At 35.6% G+C, this 22,932-nt stretch overlaps 4 protein-coding genes and 1 pseudogene across 5 annotated transcripts; 1 reads left to right on the top strand and 4 right to left on the bottom strand.

Annotated features, from left to right (window-relative positions):
* Positions 1-2,275: 2,275 nt before the first annotated feature.
* On the bottom strand, positions 2,276-5,678 carry LOC147546270 (receptor-like protein kinase HERK 1). Its single transcript, XM_086633292.1, has one exon. The coding sequence runs from the start codon at positions 5,028-5,030 to the stop codon at positions 2,511-2,513; it is 2,520 nt and encodes an 839-aa protein (XP_086489418.1). The 5' UTR covers positions 5,031-5,678; the 3' UTR covers positions 2,276-2,510.
* Positions 5,679-8,069: 2,391 nt separating this feature from the next.
* LOC147546269 (protein CANDIDATE G PROTEIN-COUPLED RECEPTOR 7 pseudogene) lies at positions 8,070-9,923 on the bottom strand (annotated as a pseudogene). Its single transcript, XR_015223215.1, has one exon. The product of XR_015223215.1 is annotated as a protein CANDIDATE G PROTEIN-COUPLED RECEPTOR 7 pseudogene (transcript).
* Positions 9,924-11,658: 1,735 nt separating this feature from the next.
* LOC147546268 (isocitrate dehydrogenase [NAD] catalytic subunit 5, mitochondrial-like) lies at positions 11,659-15,806 on the bottom strand. Its single transcript, XM_086633840.1, has 7 exons — positions 15,292-15,806; positions 13,971-14,291; positions 13,710-13,871; positions 13,549-13,623; positions 13,034-13,143; positions 12,849-12,921; positions 11,659-12,124 (listed from the first exon to the last, which is right to left on the bottom strand). Exons 1-7 carry the CDS (start codon positions 15,514-15,516, stop codon positions 11,933-11,935), a joined length of 1,158 nt encoding a protein of 385 aa, XP_086489966.1. The 5' UTR covers positions 15,517-15,806; the 3' UTR covers positions 11,659-11,932.
* A 1,788-nt stretch (positions 15,807-17,594) lies between these two features.
* LOC147546267 (putative membrane-associated kinase regulator 4) lies at positions 17,595-19,690 on the top strand. The gene has a single exon (XM_086636675.1). It carries the CDS (start codon positions 17,659-17,661, stop codon positions 18,580-18,582), a length of 924 nt encoding a protein of 307 aa, XP_086492801.1. The 5' UTR covers positions 17,595-17,658; the 3' UTR covers positions 18,583-19,690.
* LOC147546266 (ankyrin repeat-containing protein At5g02620-like) lies at positions 18,815-21,644 on the bottom strand. Its single transcript, XM_086636673.1, has 3 exons — positions 20,793-21,644; positions 19,996-20,405; positions 18,815-19,883 (listed from the first exon to the last, which is right to left on the bottom strand). Exons 1-3 carry the CDS (start codon positions 21,133-21,135, stop codon positions 19,011-19,013), a joined length of 1,626 nt encoding a protein of 541 aa, XP_086492799.1. The 5' UTR covers positions 21,136-21,644; the 3' UTR covers positions 18,815-19,010.
* Between the last annotated feature and the right edge of the window lie 1,288 nt (positions 21,645-22,932).

The following is a 22,932-nucleotide window of genomic DNA, read 5'->3' as shown; positions in this document are numbered from 1 at the left end:
CAACAAATAATCTTGAAACGAAAACTAAGTGATATATTCTGTAAAGATTATATATTTTGGAAAATATGATCGTTGATTTCATGATTCTAATTACTTACGTTTATGGATCATATTTACGTGTACACCACAATGCTTTCCTTTAAGGAAATAAGTTATTTTCGATCTAGCAAAATTGTGTCTTAATTCTACTTTCTCTCTCAGTGTAGGTATATATTGAAAACTATCAACTGTGGAGATAGAGACATAACTTCAATGATAGTGATTATTACCACTTATAGTAGTATATAACATTTTTGAAGTTTTTCTTTTAAGTTTATCTACTCTTATTTGATTGGAAACTGTCAACTGTGAAAAATGAGAAATAACGTGAAAAATGAAAAATGGGCTATTTTATCTCTTATCTTATTATCCATGTCCTAGGTGAACTGAAAATTATGCTTTTGTCGTCTCGGGTTTAGAGAATCTAATACAAGGATCAGGTTGACATTTAGTTAGTAGTTACTGACATGCCACGTCGATTACCCAACATATATAGGTGAACGGGATAGAGGCTGAACAAAGTGCGACTTGATGATATTATGCAAAGAATATGCAACAAAACTTTACGTTAATACAACATCATTCTCAAATCCGTATTTCATACGTTGATCAGTTAACTGTAAACCCGAAACCGTTTTTCTCTAATATCTATGAGGCTAGGCGTGGATCGGCCCAAATGTTTTAAACTATGGGTACCGGTGGGTCGGAATAATTTTATACCGGATCCAACCTAAAAAGTTGCATTTTTTTTTCTAGGGACTTAGGGTGGAAGGAAAGCAGAAAACGGGTGGAGCATGTGTGTTTGCATTAATAAAGGTAAGTAGGAATTAGGTGGGGAGTGTCTCTGTCTATCTATTAAAAGCAGAACAAGAATCCATCAAGTAAGCATATTCAACCAAGTTCTCTCATTTTACTTATTTCCTCCTCTTAATTATTTATAAATACATAGTATATGTGTTTAAATCACAAGATATTCTATTGAAATAAAAACATTGTCCGATGATATGCATGAATACTGGGATGATTATCTAGATACAGAACATGACATATACAGATAATAACAATACCGTGACATTCACAACTTATTTACTGAATAAAATGAACATAAAGACCGTTTACAACAAAATCACAACAGTTATACAAAAAATTGTATTTCTTATTCTTAATTTATGTGACTGAATTCAGGAAGCAATAAAAGTGCACGAAAGAGTAAACAATAGGGTGGATATGAACAAAATAAAACAGAGTTTAACCGTTAGTGTTTTCATCCATAAGTTAGTATATAGAGGATTTGATATAGATTTGACTACTTTATAAGTACTAGTTATATATTATGTTTTGAAATACTAGTAATTCATTTCCTAAAGGCTAATGGTTAACTCTCAACTAACAACCACTTATAATTAGGTTAAGGTCTTATGAAAATAATGTCTTTGATATTAACATGAAAATAACAACAACTTGCTCGGATGACAGTTAGGTTTACATTAATGCGATATTTATTTGTTCTAATTCTAATTCTCGTATTTTGACCTACTTGATCGAATGGTTGCTCATATTTTCGATTTGGTCCCAAACAGATTATCTGAATTTGGTTGTAATCATCAAAAATCAAGTCTAAGTAGAATTACCAAAGATGGTAATAGAGATGGTGATTTGAAGCTGCAAATTATCTTATTTTGTATATTAGGGAGGGGAGTCGAGGCCAAATCAATCGCTCAAACGAGTCAGCTACCATGTGTATAAAGAAAAAAAAAAAGATTGAAGTCTAGTTTCAGTTGCTCGACTCAGATACTATCTGGCTTAGAAAAATAAACACTACCTCAGCTTGGCCCATTCCAGGTATACTTTTGATACGTATATTAAATAGAGAAGAAACTAGCACACCGAGAAAAAGTTGTCGAAGTCACTTGGACCTAATCGACAGACGATAGTGAAGGTTAAAAAGATCCATTCCCTACACAACTTGTTATGGTATACTTGTATCAACTACATGGTATACGTTAACGTGACTATGTGAGTATAAAGACACTCCAGACCAAAACTGACTCGAGCTAGATTTCAGAATGTTTGTTTTTTATCTGAATACCTATATCGAGTATCAGATAATGAATATGTTTTGGAGTATCATTTACTCGTGTGGATCACTCTTTCGTGTCTTCCCCTTTTCCGTATTTGGTCTGAACAAAAAACATATACCACTGAGCAGGAAATAACATACATAACAATATCGAAGTTTTTCGAAAAAAATATATACCCCCAAGAGTTTGATAATTCAAACCGGAACCATAAAACAAACATCAATGGAACAAGAACACCAAAAGAGTCGATTGTTAGAGACAAAAAAAAAAACTTAAACAGGTCGAATAATGCAGATTTACTTCAAGGAAAAAACATCTATATATAATTTGAATTTCGAATCGAACAACTACGAGTAGCTAAAGATTAATAGCATTTTCACCTTAAGTATGCTACCTTCCTTCAGCTCTGGCTAGCTGCGAGAAAACCTTGCTCATTGAACTTTCTGACGAATCATCCATACCCATTGACATACCAAATTGTTCATAAGGAACAACAGTTTCAACTCGATTTGTATGATCGACTAGTTGTGGGAGCTCACCTATCTGGTTAATACTGTCATCATCGGGCTCACTTGGACCTACCGCATCTTGAAGTTGAAGCACGTATTCTAGATTCCATAGAACGTCTCCCATTGATGGCCGATCAACTCCATACTCGGCCAAACATTTCTCAGCTGTTTCTCCAAATTTTCTCAGAGATTCAGGTCTTACGCTATCTCGAAGATTTGGATCTACAATTTGTTCCAAATGCCCACTCTTCTGCCATTTCATCGCCCACTCTGCTAAGTTCACCTTCTCTCTCGGAAGCGATGGATCAATAACAGGTCTTGCACAAAGAACTTCGAACAAGACAACTCCAAACGAGTACACATCTGATTTCTCTGTTAACTGTTGCCTTCTGAAATACTCGGGATCTAAGTACCCGAAACTTCCTTTCACTGCAGTACTAACATGGGTATGATCCATGTCTGGCCCAGTCTTTGAAAGACCAAAATCAGCAACTTTCGACGTGAGATTCTCATCAAGTAAGATGTTTGCAGATTTAACGTCACGGTGGATAATTGGCTTTGAAGAACCAGTGTGGAGGTAATGAAGTCCTCTGGCTGACCCAATACAAATCTCAAGCCTTTGTTTCCAACTCAAGCTGGGAAAATCTGAACCATAAAGATGATTCTTCAAGGTCCCATTCTCCATATACTCGTACACTAAGATCATCTCGTTTCGCTCGTCACAGTATCCAATTAGAGCAACAAGATGTCGGTGACGAAACTGAGATAACATCTCAATTTCCGTCCTAAACTCTGCCATTCCCTGTTGAGACTGAGGATTTCCTCTCTTAACTGCAATTTTTGTGCCATCTTGTAGAGTTCCTTTATAAACCTTACCAAATCCTCCCACCCCAATAACCCAACTCTCGTCAAAGTTGTTTGTCGCCTCCTGCATTGTGGCAAAGGGAAACCGATATCCATGGGTTGAAACAATACTGTTGAAAGTTCCATTTGAAAATTTACTCCCTGTAGTGTGAGAAGTTCCTCCATTAATGGAGAAAGGAAGCCATGATTTTGAATAATTATCACGCCCTCGTCGTTTTCTTCTGCATATCAGAAAGAAAATTATAGCCAGTGCCAATGGGACTGATACACCAAGGACTACTCCTAGTATCACCTTCACCCGAACTTTCTTTGAAGATGATGATGATGGTATATCAATTTTGAGTCCAAGGCCGGTAATAGAACTGTTCATTTTCATAACTTCGAGCCCATTTAATATGGCATTTGGGAGAACACCAACCAACGTAGACGGCCCAATAGTTATTCTAAGTTTATCACTGACACTTAATTCCGAAATGAAGTCCATATAGTATGGAGCAGCCAAGGCATTATTTGTTGAACTAAGATCAAGATTCTGAGACACAATAAAAGAATTTATATACACATTGAAGTAGAGCTGATTAAGAGAGGAACTTACTATATCGCAGAAATGCAACCGGATTAAGTACTTAAAACCAGGATCCCAACCGAACACCCAAGTGACATTAAATTTGCTGTTTGGATCATCTCCCAAATTCATTTCTGATGCAGTTCCGTAGATGGTAACAGGAGCAATATCCGGAGTAGGCCCGCCGCTCTGATATTTGACAGCCCCAATCTGTGACACTGACTTGGTAAGATTCTTGTTTAGCAGAAAGTTTTGATCAGGAATCCATCTTCGGCCTAACGTATCATTCTGAGGTAAAACTAGTTGTCCACCCATATTAACCCTATGAACCGTTTCAAAAACCTGTTGTCGTAAACCTTGGAAGGGCCCTGACGGATTATAAGTTTGCGCATCATCTGTGATGAGATTGTCGGGGACTGAAACAACTTCTAGAGCATTTAAGAATGCAAATGAATTTGAGGAAGGAACGAACTCGAGATGAAAGTCTCCAGAAGTTAAATTCACCGAGAATTCCCTGACAATCTGAGTACCATTCTTAGGTTGAAAATCACTTAAAAGAACAATCTTTTGAGCTAAAACCGAAAATTTAGCAACACTCATATCATAACTTTGAAACACAAATGGGGCTAGATATAAACGAACCCAATGTCTACCATTAGTTTGAAGCTGAAACTTATAAGAAGAAACCCCTGTGAAGATTCTAGCTGTTTGATATAACGGAGAATCGGCAGTTGACATTGAATTCAAATTGGTATTAGCTAAGATGTTTTCAGGTGTTGAAAGAACCCCAGAACCAGAATTATCAGCCACAAAAACTAGATCACCAATTGAAACATTTGTGGAGGATCCACAATTTATCAAGTAATTATCAATAGGAGTAAACCCAATGGAAATAGTTAACAAAGACAAGAACCATAAAACCCATATCAAACATTTTAACTCTCTAACATTGAAAATGAAGAAAACCCTCATTTTCTCTTTCTATAATAACTATAACTGAGCTAAACTTAATCTAGGGTTTTACAAATTAAGATATAAATCCACCATCATAAATCAATATGAACATGTAACATAGACATTTTAGTAAATGTTGTTTGTTGTTGTCGTTGTCCTTGTTAGGGTTATAAACGATAACAAGTAAAGGAAGAAACTTAATGAAATGGGCAAATAAGGAAGAGAAAATAGAGAGAAATCAGGGCTTGATTTAAGGAGTTGACCTTTTCTCTTTGCTGATGAAGCAGAAAATGTTCTTCTTCTTCTTGTTCCTTCTCTTCTTTAATGAGATTGATTATTCAAACACAATTACAAAAAAGAGTGAGTTTTTCGCTTTCCAAGAGGAAATTAAGTAGAGAGAGAAAGTATAGAGAGAGAGAGAGAGAGTGGTAACAGAAGATTGATTGAAGAAGAGAGAGATTTTTGTTGTTTCTGTTCCGTTCCGTTACATTAATAACTGACATTTTCCTTCTCTCTGTTTCATTTTAGTCCGATTCAGATTCAGACAGTAATTCTCGGCATCAAACTCCTTTATCCACGCGCTCACGCGCTCACACGCGGAATAATTATTTTGATTTGATGCTTTGCTGTCGTACTTTGTTTCGAATTCTGACCGACGGATGTCTTTTGATTGGGAGAGAAATAGTGACATGTACGAAGATAAGAAATCTGAGGGTTATAATTGAAAGATATATCGAGACACGTGTTATTTTATAATGTTTGTGCTAACACGTTAGTAATTCGACGTGATAGCCATTAAAAGAAGAAGAAGAAGAAAAAGATAAAATAAAATAATAATTTTTTTAGACAAATTTGGAAAAATAAAATACCATAAAATATTCCAACATGAAGTGGACGTTCTACCTCATAATTCATGCATTTGCTTGTGTTGCTTTATGTTGGATTTTATCATAAAGTTAAGGGACAAACAAAATTGGATAAAAATTTAATTTAATCACTAATTATTTGTTAGTAAGACAAAGAAGTCGTCGCAGAAGATACTCGTGAAAGAAATAAAATATTCATTATTTTATTCTCGTGATGATCTAGGATAAATAATGTGTAATTTGACTCACAAATTTAGTTAAATGTAATAGAGAAAGATGTGGTACCGAAAGAAACCTATAGCTGGTTATGATCGTGTTAATTTTCTTTTGTTATTTTTGTTTTATCAAGTCGATAGAATAACATAAACTTCAATCACCGGAGTTTTTGTAGAGAAAAAGGATAACTTAAAAAAATTTAACCAACCCTAATGTGAACCTGTTTAGGCAAATGTAGAAACTGGTACAAGTGGGGTTAATTTTCATTTTTTAGGCCTACTATTTAATAATAGCAGATTGACGTAACAACCCCAATTTTATGTGATGACTTTTTATCAAGGGTCTTCTAACGAGTGGCCTAAAATGGCCCATGCTACCGAGACAACAAAAAGAATACCATTGAGTTTTAGGAAACATCAATTCTAAATAGTTGTTGTTGAGTAGTTTTTTCCAACTCAACAAGAACATAATATTTTCTAAGGTCACTGCATTTTGAAACTTTTGGGTCTGTTTATCCTCATCTTCACCTTTACCACCAACAACTCTCATTTCTCTCTCTACTCTCTCCAGGGCTTCAAGCAAAACTCTCGTGATGGAGAGAGAGAGAGAGATGAGCAGGAGACGGAGTGTTTCGTGGTGATTATGGTAAAGGAAGAACAAAAACAAAGAGAATAAGAAACAAAAAACAAATTAAATTTAGCTTTGAATCTTTAGAGTTGTGGCGATAGAAGTTAATAAAGTCAACTAGATTGACAAATATTATACAAACCTCTCCCTTTCCGAATACCATTTCATGTTGTATTTATGGTGATTCGCATCTCAGTGGATAATAATCATCAGAAGCACAAATCGTGAAAAATTCCATAAGATTTCTGCTCATAGTCTGTCTGGTTTAAACTGGTTCCCTACCATTACTCATCCCTAAACCTTAGGTCAATTTCCAAATAATAACTTGAGAAGTGGCTCACATTTCAACATTTAAATCTTGTAAGAGAATAACTATAATTATATTCTTTTATTAATTTGTGTGTAGTATGCAGTATGGAGACCTGAAATTTGGACTTTTAACACAGTCTGAAGACTCAAAACCTTCCCAAACTGACTTACCTTGGGAATATATTCCAGCCATCTATACTCTTGACCTGCACCAGTTACGGTTCCCCCAGTTCAAGATCATCTCATCACAAACCTGAAAATTTTCTCAGTTATCCATATTTCTCTCTGGATGGACGGGCAAAATCCACGTCAGATTTTCGGGCATCCTATGGCCTTTGTTTACAAAATGCCCTTCTCAAATATGTCTAGATTCCACGTCAGATTTCCGGGTATCCTAAAACAGTGATTTTATACATGACCAAAACCACTAATCATGTTCTCTGCCGTGGAGTAACACAAGTATATCACCTGACTTCGTTCCTGCAGAACTTTGTTTCGAAGATCAACACTCTATTTGGAGATGATTTTCGACCATACAACGCTCATAGGTTTACTTAGTATAGCCTAGAACTCCGAAACGGAGCAATTCTAACTCGTACTACCATTTATTTTTTATGTGGATTCTTTTAGCTTCAACAATACAAATTAGTGATTTTCACTCAATCCACAATCATATAATCTAATTGTCAACCACTACATTCATACAAATCCCAAAACTCATAATGGTAATTCTTCTTTTAGGATGATTCATTCTACCCAAACATACGGATCCAAACAAAAAATGACAATTATCTGAAAGATCATGTAACACAAATTTTTACATGGAAAGATTAGTTTCTTTGTTCTAATTAGATTTATCAAGCATACCATAGAAATTGATTTGAAGTCCCTATGCTATTCTCAAGACCTAAATTTTAAAATTATTTCGTACAATTCTTGGTTTATGTTCATACTTTATCTAGTTTCATCGGCAAATTACTGAGCCACATATAAGTAATGATAGTTCATAAAGACAAGCAAGCACCACGTGTTCAAGAAATTTAGATAACTAAGCAATTAGTTGCGCAAGATTGATGTCACGATAAAATGAATTTCTCAGTCGTGCATTACATAGTTAAAGGCGATAGAAAGAAAAGATTCGTATAATGAGACTCAATTATCCGACAAAGCAAATACTGCAATATATTCAAAAACAAGAAGGAAACAGAGGCAACACTTACTCGACACTCCGGAATGAGCAGGAGATCAAAATGATAGTATTTATCTTCTACTCAAGCAGGAACCTGTAAAAGGTGTGATAAGTAGAAGCAGATGTATACATTGTACCAACTCTATATTCTAATTCGATTACCGAATTGTTAGTCAGAGAAACACAGAACCAATGGGTAGTAGACATAAAACGCTTCAAAGCTCAAATTCCTCTTCCTGCAGAATTTGTTCGGCCGCCTCTTCTTCTTCCTCATCAAGCACAAAATACTCATTCTTTTCAATCGGTCGAAACATATAAAACATAACCAAGTAAAATGCTAAACTCACTGTCTCTTCAGCTGCATTACTAACCCATTTATACTTATAAACCGAAATCGTCCTGAGAGCAAACACAACGATTCTCGTAAAGTACAAATACCCAATCACAACAATATAGAATTGTCTAAAAAGAGTTAACTTTGCTAAATTTCGAGCAGCTTTTCCATCAGTTTTCGAAGTTTCTTTCAACGATCTAATTGACCAAACAATGGGAAATATAATCGCGCAACAACAAACGATATCAACCAATAAGAATACTTGATTCAAAGTTATCCAATCTTTAATAAAAGGTCCAGTTTCCCCAATAATAACTGATGCTAAATTAGCAATAACTTGAAGAGGTATCACAATCATCAAAACTTTCTTTTCTCTTTCTTGTAAAAAGGGTTTCAAGAAAGACCAACCAGTTCCAATCAAAACAATCACAGTGAATAACAAAGTAACCCTAAGAAATTGAAAAATGTAGAACAAAACATCCCACCCATGAGGGGTACCAGTAACTTTAACGTAATGTTTATCTTCAGCAGCAGAAATCAAATTCAAAGCTTTCATTAAAATCAATCCCGCCATTAAAAGATGAATTCGATGAAGAGAATGTTTGTTCGTGATACAAGTATAGATCCAATAAACTAAAAACGTGAAATAAGCCAAAGAGAAGAAGAAGAAAAGGGTAGGAAGTTGAGTTTGACCTGCCGGAAGATAATCTTTGATACCTGAATCGACATTATAGATCTCTGTCCGTACGTTCATATTGACCTGACATTCCGGTACGCAATTAGCGAAATACAGACTGTATTCGTCGGGAATGGTGACCGGATAAGTTTGATTGAAGAAATTCTTCGCGGGAAGAGCTAATTCACGAAAAGTGAATAGATTTTGAATGTAATGGCTATCAAGTACACAGAAATTAGAGTTTTGTTCGCTTTCAATGATGACTTGAATTAGGGCTTCTTCAGAGAGGAGAAAGAAACCTAGACGTGATGGATCTGGTTGAGAAACGGTAGATGAAAACGAAACGTCGGTGATTTTCACCGATACGTGTCCGGTACGTGTGAATCCGAATCGTTCAAAGAGGATCATTGATCGTGAATCAGCTATTATTTCGAGTTCTTTAATTTCTGCGATAGAGAAAGGAAGGATTAGAGAGATGATGATTGATATGAAGAAGAAAAGGTTAATCGCGATCTTCCCCATTCTGATTAAATTAGCTCAGATCTCTCTCTCTCTATCTCTTTCTCTCTCTAGGTTTTCAGGTGGATTTTAGTGAGGAGGGTCTTTCTAGTTTGCTTGACGAGGAAGGAGAGGAGAAGAAGAAAGACGAGAGAAAATCACCAAATAGATGTTTCAACTGAAAATAATCAAAATAGACGTTTTTTAATCTATTTTGCCGAATTTACCCCCTTGACGTTATTGTTATAACGTACACCAGAAGCAACTTAACTTATAGAAAGTTGAGATCTCAATGGAATAATATGGGGATCTGTGTTGTTAATCTTATTGATTGAATACATAAATTATTAGATTCCAATTGATTTGTGTTTAATCATTTTATTCAACTAGAAGATCTCATTTTCATCAAAAAAAAAAAAAAAAAAAAAACCAGAAGATCTCATTATATATTTTAGAGTTAAATCCTATATGGCCTCCTACTTTGTGACCAGCTTCCTTTATGGCCATTTTTTTTCGTAAATTTAAATATGGACCCCTATTTTCAAGTAAATGTCATTACTACACTTCTTTATAATAAATTTAAAACATTAAAAAAAATTTATTTCCACCTCACCCCTCTCTCTCTCTCTCTCTCCACCTCATCTCTCCCTACACCTCACCCCTCTCTTTTTCTCCAATTCACCTCTCTCTCTCTCCAACTCACCTCTCTCTCTCCAACTCACCCCTTTCTTCTCCGGCAAGGTGGCCGGCCGGAAAATTTTCCGGCCGGCCACCTTCAAACCCAAAAAGGAAGCTGGTCACAAAGTAGGGGGCCATATAGGAATGAACTCTATATTTTATTAATACTTTTAATTGCTAAATTTGAGTTATTTCATATGATTTTTTTGGTGATTCTAAATGACATAAAACTTGTGAGGTTTGACCGTGAGACTGGTTTGGTGTCGTCTTACTTCGCGTTAGGAAATTATCACAAAATCGTTCGCATTAGGATATTACCACAAAATCGTTCGCTTTCACTCGTTCCACACACAAAAAAGAACAAAATTAAAGTACTTAGTATTTGGATCAAGAAAAAATATCGAAATTAGTGTTTGGGTCAAGAGTTTGTCCGTTATAGGATCTAGGTTCCGGACTACCTTGACCCAATTGATTATGGGAGATTTTATAGGGCCCCCTCATTTTTGTTAAAAGGCCCCCCCTCAATGATAATTTACCAAGTAAAAATAGTTCATGGGGAGGCCTTATAAAACTTCCCATTGATTATTGATGGTCGTTAACAACCGTTAATCTGTGATCCAAATGCTAATGCCGGTACTTTACGTTTTTTTAGTTTTGCACCGTCTTCCCCGGAATTTTTTCTGCATTCCCCAAAGCGGTGGCCAAATTATAATGCCAAAAAGCATATTACATTCCTGAAGTGTATACATCCCTGAAACCCACACATCTGACAAGTTCTCAAATCTGACAAATTCTTTATCTCCCTCACATCAATTCACCAATTTCCCTTAAGACGTTCATGTTCTAATGATTAAAAGGTAAAGTTAGCGTTAGGGTTAATAAAAGAGTATCGCCATTAGCATATGATCACAAACTAACGGTTGCTGACGAACGTCTGTAGTCAACTGGATCAACAATTAATCTGTGATCCAACCCTATAACGGACAAACCCTTGACCCAAATGCTAATGTCGGTCCTTTTCTTTAACTCTAACCCTAAATATCCCATAAAATTATCATCAATATCAATCTTCTTTGATTGTCTGTAGACTATTTTATTTACTATTCAAAAGGAAAAAAAACACTAACCCACAAACTTCAAGATTCCACCGGTGCTACTCCTGATGCATTCCTTAATACTATCAGCAATGTGCTTACCAACTGAGACAAAATACATTTCAAGAACAAAAGAGGGGAACTACTTGCTCATCCATCTCAAGGTAGAAAATTAAACTTATATTCAGACAAGATGCAAAAAAAAAAGATTAATTCAGCCATCAGCAAACACAATAAGAAATACCCAGAACAGCAAACATAAAGGTACAGAAAGGCATCCTTAAGTAAAAATAATGGTGTAAAGACAGGACTGACGACTGACTTGAGATTTTTTAGCTTCTCCTAGTTCACCAGTTCAATCCCACTTGACGTATTTATTTCGAGGTAGTGAGAAACAATTTGTCGTACGATTTGTACTACTCATATTAAAAATTCAAAGATTATCGCAAATGGCTTTTGTAAAGTCTGATGTCGACGAGGAACCTCCAATATCTGCTGTTCGGTACCTTCCATCTGCTATTGTTTTGATGATGGCTCCATGGATCTGATCAGCTTTGTCATTGAGTTTCAAATGTCGTAGCATCATAACTGCACTTAACAGCAGAGCTGTTGGATTTGCTAGACCCTGCAATAATAATAGACGGTGTCAATGAGTAAAACAAATAACGTATTATATATCTATATATGGGTCTCTAAGAAAACAGATAAGGTGTCGACACTTGAGAATAGTTTTTCTTGGGCCGGCAAGATTAGAAAGGATATTAAGGAGTTCCGTTGGGCTTTGAAGAGGACTGTGGATTTTCTCATAGGATTGGGACAATACAAAGTCGCCCAGGACGTGGAGACACATTTGGAGGTGTATTTCATGCTATCATTGTGGGTATTTGGGAGAGTTGGAAATAGGGCATTCTTCGACGGAGCTAATGCTCATTACGAGAAGCTCATGGTTTAACCCTTTGTTCTATTTTTGGTTTAAGATAGCGGAATCTCTTAGTTTCGTATTGAGATTTTACCACTAATTGAGAGAAGATAATTTCTATGTTGTAAGGTTTTCGTTCCTTTTCAAGGTTACTTTGGCAATTGCAGTCTTTCTTCTAGTTATTGTTTTAAGTTCTATATTTATTATTTTATTCCACTCCTAGAAAAAGATGTTGAAACTTGAATGGTGGTTCTCTTTCCAGGCTTCCAGCACGGTTTACAAAAGGATGGGTTACCATTTCCAGATTGTAAAAGACGGTAAGCGAGATCAGGATCTAAGACAATATTTTCCCAAATTTGAACTGATACAAGAAGACATGCGTTACGGCAAAAAAATAGATCACCATAGAGTTTAATGGAGAAATGCTCACCATGCCAGCAATATCAGGCGCTGAACCATGTACTGCCTCAGCTAGACAGATGCCTCCTTCACCAATGTTACAACTACAGAAAGGACAAACCGATTTGAAATTTAGGATGATAAGTCAAAGAGCACAATCATACACATACGCAAAGAACTTCATATAAATATATCTGGATGGATAGATAATGATACCTGGGAGTTAAACCTAAGCCCCCAACCAAGCCAGCACAGAGGTCACTGATGATATCTCCATAGAGGTTAGGCATCACCAATACATCAAAAAGTGAAGGATTTTTTACAAGCTGTTCAAAGGCAAGCAATAGAGACTTAGTTAACTGCATCGATAGTGAAAATGATAACAGTACAATCACCTTTAAATGACTGTGTTATTAGACGTAGAAGGCACTTGCTATAGTCTGCTTGTTTCTTGTTAGTTGTTGGTAAGTTGATGTTTGCAATTTGGTGGGCTAGGCCCCTAAGCTCGCTTACTAATGCAAAAGAAATACTTCAAAAAGACAAATAAAAGCTGTACTGATCAGCAAATCAATGATACAACCTTAATAGTTGAAACATTTGTTCTATAACTATGACCATTTTACTCCTATATACTACATGACGGTTACGAGTAATATCCTACAGTATGGTGTCTGCAACCATTGGAGGTCATGTAAACATTTAGAAGTACTAAATTAGCAGTGTAAATTTACCATCATACAAGCATTGTCGATGATGACTTCTTCATAGGTTATCTCAGGATACTTCTCTGCAACCTCACGACAACACTGCAGAAAATCCATAAGCTACAATTACACCATCGAATAATATTGGCAGTCAAGAAGCTAGAGAATGAGCTTGCAAATTAACATACCGTGAGGAAAAGACCATCAGTCTTCCTCATGATGTTGGCTTTGTGTATGGCAGACACTCGCTGACGACCATTAGTCTTGGCATAGTGAAACGCATATTCCGCCACTCTAAGACTTGCTTGACGAGTAATAATCTTGATACTCTCAACTACACCTCTGACCACCTAAGAAAAACTTGAGTGAGCACTAAGATGACTCGGATTGGAAAATCATTTAACTAAGGAAAAAAGATAAACACTGAGATACAGGCGAAGCATAATTACTTGGTGCTCGAGACCGCTATATTCTCCTTCAGTGTTTTCCCGAATTGTGACAAGATTGACATCGTCGTAACGAGTTTTGTATCCAGGGAGACTGTAACAAGGTCTTACATTTGCGAAAAGACCAAGTTCTTTCCTTAGTGTAAGGTTCAAAGATCTATGTCCTTTCCCAATTGGTGTAGCCATTGGACCTTTAAGTCCCACAAGATTTTTCCGTACCGAATCCAGACTTTCCCCTGTGAGAAAACTCTGTGTCCTGGGGTCTACTGTATGCCCAACAAAATGTTCTTTCCATTCTATAGGCACACCAGCTGTACTGAGTACCTGCATTACAATAATGACATGATTAACACCATGACTGAAAAAAAATTATAGTTCCAATTGTGGAATACAAACTTTGTCGTATACTGTCATGGTGTCTTGAGTGCTTCACAATCAACTATCAAGTTTACGCAAATCCTAAATGAACTGACGAGAACTTATAAAACGGACAGGATGCTGGATAAAGAAACATAATGAAAATAGTGGCATTCAGGAAAAAAAAAGTTTGTGTATAGATATTCATTCATCCTTCACTGACTTGATTGGGTCTCCACTCAGAGCAAGCTCAGTTTTCACCACCAATGTATACATGTAGTATTCAAACTTACATAGTTTTCTCTCCCAAGTACCATAAAGGCATTAACTTCCTCGACATAAAGCATCAACTTTTTCTTACTCTGACAATCCATCCCTTCCCCATTAATTCGAAAACTCAATTAGTTCTCACCTACATTTTCAGCATATCTTTTCTACCCATAGGTTGAATTAGGGTTTTCTCCTGATCTTCAAAATCCCCACTTCAGCTCAGAAAGGTAAATCAATAAACTCATGTAGCTCAATGTTTATCATTTCTTATTATTTCGCATATTTAACACTACGGGTACGTATCTAATTTCAATTCGCAACCAAGCTAATACTTTTGATGAATTACATGAACACATCATGGTATTGTTGTATGATGGGAATCCACAACAATATCATAAAGATTTAAACATGTTCACATAATTTAACACTAAAAGGTTTTAAGGAGAACCCAAAACTAGCTCATAGTATTAACATACTTAAATTACTCAAGCAAAAGCAGAACTTATTGAAATTCAACACAATTAGCACCAAAAGAATCCTCTCACATGGTTCAAGTTGAATATAAATTAGCATCAAGGTTGATATATATAAGTATCTTCTCAATCCTTAGGAATCAATTTGAAAATCTAGTACAAAGATTAAAAAGGAAATGAAAATTGATGAAGAAATTAGGGTTAGGTTAGAAAAAAAAAAGAACCTTTTTAACGGACTCAGCAATCTCAGGCCCAATTCCATCTCCAGGGAATAAAGTTGCTTTAATCGGAGCAGTCGGGTCAGAATCAGATGACTCCGAATCAGAAGAAAAAGATCGATTGGAAGAAGAAGAAAGTGCCCTAGTTGAACTCGGATTTGTAACGAATGGAGTTGAGATCTGTTCAAGCGAACGATTACGAAGAACTCGTTTGATGATTTGAGAAGCCATTGACAAATTAGAGAGAGAGAGAAAAAAAAAGCGAAACGAAGAAGAGAGAGAATCAAATAAGACTTTTATAGAGAATTTTTAGGTAAAAGAATAGAGCAGTTTTTTATTGCTAGGAATGTTTTTATTGGTTTCCGATATATCAGAAGAGGTCAACCGTTATTCTGTGGAAAGTAACACTGTTTTTAGGAACCAAAAATACCGTTTCCAAGTTCTACCAGGAATAGAATGATACCAATACCTTGTCTTCTTTCTCTCCATGTGGTTAAAGTCGTTGGGGGCCGTTAGTGTATAGCAAGAGACAACCAAATTTCATATCTTATTCTTGTGTTTGTTTTTTCTCAATTGATTTTGTCTTTTCCTTTCTTTTATAATGTATTTATAATTTAAACAAAAAACAAAAATCATCAACTCTTTCCCTAATCTTTCTTATCCTTGTTGTGTTAGCTACCATTTTCAAACTAAGTTAGAAGATAGTCATTGAAAATATAGTTGTTATTTCAGTTATAACTGACGTTTTTTGTGAAGTTCACTTTGATCGAGTGGGTTCATGTGTGTCTCTACACCAAAAAAACTATGGAAATTAGGGATTGTTCCTCGTTGGTACGAAGTAGTGGTGGTTAACGTGTCGTTCTGTGGCCGAATGACACGCTGGTTAAAGGTGATGTGGCAAGCACGTCACAACCACGCGAGTCACGACATTGGAGCGTGTCGTGCCAAACCTCCACATTTTGGAGCACGACACAACACATTGGCATGACACAATCCGTGATGTGGCGTAGCGTGTTTACTAACAACAAGCCCACAATGAGGGATTTGAATTTAGAGAATGGGGAGAAGTTACCGTGTCGTGTTTATTAGCCGTGGCCCTGATGTGATGTGTTCTCCGTGCCGTTCCGTATCGCTTTTGAATAGATCGAGCCGGTCCATTTCCGAACCAACATGGCTTGTTGGCCACCACCAGTAAAGCCCCAGAACTATATTATTGTGGTTCCTTTTCTCCATATTTGCTTTAAACCACTTGTTCTTTCTGAGTTATGTCATTTTAAAGGTTCCCTTGACAACCAACAAAAGGGTTTGCTTGGAACTGTTATTCAACAGTAACATCTAACTTGAATTGTCCACCACTAACAATAAATGCTTGGGAAGGATGATACAAGAGAAAAAAGAAGGATACCCCATAGATCTTTATATGAGAGGAGAGTGGCTCTACTTTTTCTTTTTGTTGAAAGAGTGGCTCTACTTTTTTTTTTTTGTTGAAATAAGAGTGGCTCTACTTGTTACCTCTTTAAAGAAGTCTAAAAATATCTCAATGTTCCTCCTACTATAAAATGTTGGATCATTTGTCATTTTCAATGAGACCAACAATCCAAAGAGAAATTTGGATCAAGATTAGTTTACCCTACTTCATCTTTTTTCCTCTCAAGAGTCGATTTGAGGACTTGGTCAAGACTTCAAATCCTTCAAAAAAAAAAAAAACCAAACTATACATCTAAAGTATCAAATTTTCAATTATTGATTCTTTAAATCCTCGATGTTTGTTAGATTAATTTAAGTTTACTTTTTTTTTTAACTTAATTTAAGTTTACTTGGTCAAGAGCTTTCAACTCCTCGTTTTTAACCACCAAAGGACACACCAAACTTTATAGTTGTAGTAGTCAACTTGAGATATTTGAGTATTAGGCCGGCCTCGAAGAAACCAATATACCTAATAGTAGTTAATTCTTTCAATTTTTTAGATAACTTTTGTTGGGATACTACATAAACAATTAAAATATGGGTTTAGTTCAAACTCCAATCTTATTAGGATATGATGGTGGGTGTTGACAAACTTACAATCTCTCTCTCTCTCTCTCAATTGAAACAACAAGAAAAAGTATGGATTTTAGCACTTGTTTGTTTTTAATGAGCAAAAGCAGAGTCCTATTAGACAATGTCTGCTGACCCATTACAAGAATCTCACATAAAATTGTTCCTACTTTTCTTATTGGGTGTTTTTAAAAGATTTCTTCACAATTTCTTATACTAGTTCTATAGTTTTCTATTTTGGGTTATTACCTCTACTATAAAAGATGCTCTTCCCTTCCCCACTAGTAGTGTAATTTTCTAGAGAGAGATCTTAGATAGAGTAATTGGTGAAGTAGAATGGCAAGAGAACAATCTTCATGTGATAATATAGCTGATGAAGACTATATTGACATGGAATTGAGCTCATTCTCCACTTTCTTCTGCTACTCAATTACCTCCCATCATCAACAACAACAACAACAACAACAACAAAGAGAATTTGAATTCCAAATATTTTCATCTTCTTCTCCTAAAACAGAACCAACAATCTCACCAGCTGATGATCTTTTCTTCAAAGGAAATCTTCTTCCTCTTCACATTCCTTGTCGTTTACGAATGCTTCAAACTCTCCTCCAAAACTCCACCACCATTACCACTTCTCATACTTCATTTCAATCCTCTAATGTTTCACCTTCAAATTCTATTCATGATAGAAAGGAACTTAATCCTAAAGAGTATTTTACGGATAACCCTCCGAAAAATCCTTGGTCTAAAAAACTCAAATTAATCAAACAGTTCTCACTTGGTATGAAGGTGAAAGCTTCTGGTGTTTATTTGAAGTCCTTGTTTAGTAAACATGGGTGTTCTAATGAGACTTGTTCCGGGTCGATGAGCAAGAACAGAGAAGAAGATATCGTCTCGAAACGGAACTTAAAGAAGAGCTACCCATTTGGGCAAATTCAAAATGATAGATACAAAATGAGAAGTGATTTAATATTGAGAGATACTACTATCAAAGAGAAGATGAATGAAAAAGATGGTTGTAGATATACAAGTTCATTTTCCGAAGTGATTAAACAATATTCATCTTCTTCATTCTTATTACGAGACGGGAATTTGCAAGAATCTTATGAATCACATTTGTTAAAGAGAAGTAGAAGTTATAGTTCTGAAATTGAGAGTGCAGTTCAAGGAGCCATTGCTCATTGTAAACAGTCACCAGTAACTGTTTTGGTCAAGAAAGACTTTAATTTAGGTGAAATTGGGTTTGGCACATTTTGATGCAAGAATGTATCTTCTTGTGAAAATCAAGATAGGATGGGACTTTGTAGTGACTAATGAATAAAATTAGAAATGGGAATTTCTGAGATATGAAGTAGTTTCTTTCTACTAGTAGACATAATTATTATAGGATTTTCATTGACATGAGAGTAGATTCTAGATATTGTCACTTTGAGTGTGTCGGTCTGTTTGTCTATCTATCTGTCGGTTTGTCTGTTTATGTACAAAGAGAGACAAAAAAAGCTCATTTCATAACAAAAAGGGGGACTGTGGAACCTCATTTGAAATGAAAGGGTGATACTATAATTACATGGGAAAATATTTACAACTCCATGAAAAATGAAGCTTTAGAAGAAGATAAAAGATCGGTGTCGCCTTCCTCGAGTAAAACAACAGTTAAAAGAAGAGAGCTTTCGAAGTGGAAGATCTCAAATTGCATACATCGTCTTAAGTTCGTGAACCTCTGTCTGTGATACCGATAAAGACCATGACCGAGACCTACTTCCTAAAGATGACCTTCTTCTAAGACTTCTCCTATTTGAAGCTTCAAACCGATGCCTCATCACAAGATAACACATTGTTCCTAATGTTGTTACCATAATTACCGTCCCTATAACCGTAATCCCAATTGCTAACCGCCTTTCTTTCTTCCCGACAACAATAAACGATAATGCGAGAAATGCCATTGATATAAATACACAAGCCAACCACATTACCTTATTGATAACTGCCATCATTTGTTTCTTAGCTTTCCTTTCAATGACAACAACTGAAGTCTGAATCACAACAACAGCAAGAGATATGAAAAGAGCTATTGAGTCGAAAACAAAGAAAATCAAGAAAGGAGCTTTTGGTGCAATTTTAGCTTCCCCAACTGAATACCCTTCGGGGACATTGTTAGGGTCATCTTCAAACTGGCCAGGGACAGAAAAGATAGCTGCATATGCCACAGTTGCTATAAGAACTGCAACTACCGTCGTGGAGTTAATCGCGTTATTTAATCCCTCTATATGCATCTTGTTTATTCGCTTATGAATTCCTTCTACCCGTTTTCTTGTTTGTCGTGTATGCTCAAGTTGGTAATGAACTTCGTGCTTTATATCGCTTACCGTTTGTTTTAGCTCTCTAGCCGTGCTTGTTTGGTGGGGTCTTATCTCTTTAGCACTCTGAACACCATATTCTCTTAAAATGTCAATGATTTCAGAGTTTCCAACTTTTACAGCAGTGTCACGAGCCGTTTCTCCTGCCTTATTAACTACTTTCGTATCTGTTTCTTCTTTATCAAGTAGCTTTTTCACAATCTGTCAAAAACCCCGAAAATTAAACCCAATTTAAATGATTTGGGCATTTAGACAAGATACTAACTATGAAGATATATAGAAAAGATTTAACACTAGTAGATTGGATTCAAACCTGAGTTCGACTTTTACGGGTTGAAACATGTAAAGCTGTATTTCCTTTGTTATCAACCATATTAATCAAACAAGGATCTGCCTTAATCAACTCTTCAACAATTTCAATTTTATGACCTTTTACTGCCATGTGAAGTGCAGTTTGCCCTTTCTTATCAATCAAGATTGCAAGTCCTGGTTCTTTCCCTAGTAATGCCTTCAAAACTTCGAAATGCCCGTTCCTCGAGGCTGAATGAAGTGCAGTTTTCTTGTTATTTCTTGTGATTTTCGATAAACTTCCATCAACTTCTAATAGAAATTTCACAACTTGGGTATGACCTTGTGTTGCTGAAGTATGTAAAGCTGTTGTGTTTGTTAGATCAACAGTCATCGATAACTCTGGATGAGCTTCCCAGAGAACTTTCACAATCTCTGCAAATTCGCGCATTTTACTCGATATTAATACCCACTTTTGATAAAATTTGCTTCTTGATTTATGCAAAGAATCAGAAAAATGACGGGATTTCTAGGAGTCAAGCTGTTACAGATGGTATCAGAGCTGAAAACGGCTCGTCACCAGATGTAGGGATGTAATAGTCTCGCATTGCTTGGGACAGTGTCTGAGGCCTAGGCTGCAGGTGCACGCTCAAACTTATTAAGTGTCGAGGCCTTTAGGGTGAGCTTGTAAACCCTTCACCAGGGACAAAACCCTATAGTTGTTGAGTTTCGGTCTGGGTGTCAAAATTAGAGACAATATCGATACCTTCTAAGTGTTGGGGCGTTATAGATCATGAAGTTCTATTGGAGAGTTTTACTTACCCAAATCGCCTTGTTTTGCAGCGATATGAAACGAATCATACCCGTTTCGAGCTTTGATCCCAGCTGAAAATAAATCATAATATTTGATCATCTCTTGTACTAAATCTAGATGACCATATTCAGCTGCTACATAAAGAGCTGTTTCTCCAGATTGATTTTGTTTTGATATCAATTCTGTTAGTTTTTGATCTTCACTTTGAGCCAGAATTTCTTTAATCTCATTCAGATTTCCAGCTCTTGTTGCTGAATGTAAAGGAGTATCATCACGTTTTCCTGTTAACTGTTTTTTCATGATCTTCTTACTGGGTTGATGATTCAGAGAAGAATTAGTCTCTTCCTCCATTAATGAAAAGCTTCTTCTCTGCTAAAATCTTGATTTTTAAGACAAAATCGTCAGTTCAGTGAGCTACCCAGACCAAAAACAGTATTTCAAGACTGAAATTTTCAATTTTTTATATAACCCAGATGATAAATTTTAGGAATTTCATTTTTGAACTTTTGAAACATGTGGCAAATTTTGAAGAACAGGGCCTCTCTTTCTCTCTCCTCCACTTTCACCAACCAAAACTAAGAACAACGCAATTTAGAAGATAAAAGCTCTAAAATGAATCTTGACTCTTACTGGAACCTCAAATTTCTTTTATTTTGACATATAGAAAAGGAAAGAAAGATCAAAGTGAAAAGGAGTGGACCAAAATCAGATAATGAATATATAAGAAAATGAGAACTTCATAAAGAAGGAAAAAATGCAAAAGAAAGAAAAACAATCCAAACCCACTTTATATCTCTCTCAAATCTAACACTAAACAAAAAGAAAAAAAAAAGGTGTAACAGTAATTGCCATTAGAGGTCATTTTTTTTATATAAAAAGAACAATAAAAATTCATGGTGGATGACTATCAATTTAGATTCTGAATTTGATCTTAGCCTTTCCTTATATTAATGGTGGATTGGTGGGTATATGGATTTTTTAATCACACTAATTAGTTCTAATTTTTTGTTTTTTTTTTTTTTTTTTTTTTTTTTTGAGAATTCGACTACGGTCTACGTTAGTCGTTACAAGACATTGATGCATCATGGAGATGTAATGAGCACGATAACCGCTTAATATAATCTGAGAATGAAAGAGGCCTAAAGCCCGACAACGAAGAGGCCTAAAGCCCGACAAATTATTACATTATTCATAGCCTAAATTACATAGGATAAATCTTGATGTCAACTGCTTCCACCGAGACTCAGTCTCACGACCTCATGGTCTTAAGAGGGGTGTCCAACCGTTACACCAAAGGGTGGTGGACCTAATTAGTTCTAATTGACTACAATTTTTTTTAATATTATGTTTATGTTCTAAATTCATTGACCAAATGATTTTAGATGCTAAATCCATCTCCCGTTCGTTTTGAAGCCCAAATGTATACAAATGTAATAGCAGAACCGACTTACATCAATTATATAATTAACAGGGGAGGAATAATTTTCGTTCAGTATATATCAGATGCTTAAAAAACGATCATGTAGTCGAAATATAAGAATCAATGTCAAAATATGTTCAACTCAAATAAACTAGCTGCAATCAAAACAAACAACTATTTCAAGAAATATTTTAAACGAATCTCAACTAGATAAACGAATCAAACCGCCAATAAATGCTTAAATTTAGCCAACATAAGAGCTAACAGACGAGGAATCTATGTTTATTTTAATTTCTTTTAATTCTAATGATAATGTCACTTGATTTTGATTACTTTATTGGGTTATACACGTAAAGATGAGTATGTGAGAATCAAATGATTCTTAATTTTATTGAGGTTTGGATCATCGGCCCAATCATCTCAAGGTTCATTTTCTTTCTGATATTAAATGGTGGATAAGATTCTCATAAAAATTAATTTGATCAAGATCTGAGCCGTGCGGCACTGATCTTGCCTCACAAAAATAATACAAGAGAGAGAGGAAAAAGGAATTTTAGGTCAATATCCAGTTTATCTTTTCCACAAAAAAACATCACACATGCTAATGCATTATGAATTAAACGATTCTTTTTCTTTTTGTTTTTTTTGCGTTATGAATTAAACTAGGAAAATTCTTCGATCATGCAACACATTAGTTCACGTGGATTACCACCTTTTTTTTTTTTGAA

This window comes from Eschscholzia californica, unplaced genomic scaffold, assembly GCF_041429995.1.
Source record: "Eschscholzia californica isolate CP2 unplaced genomic scaffold, dmEscCali1.0.p SCAF_4, whole genome shotgun sequence".
NCBI classification, from domain to species: Eukaryota; Viridiplantae; Streptophyta; class Magnoliopsida; order Ranunculales; family Papaveraceae; genus Eschscholzia; species Eschscholzia californica.
This window is presented reverse-complemented; position numbering and strand designations above follow the sequence as displayed.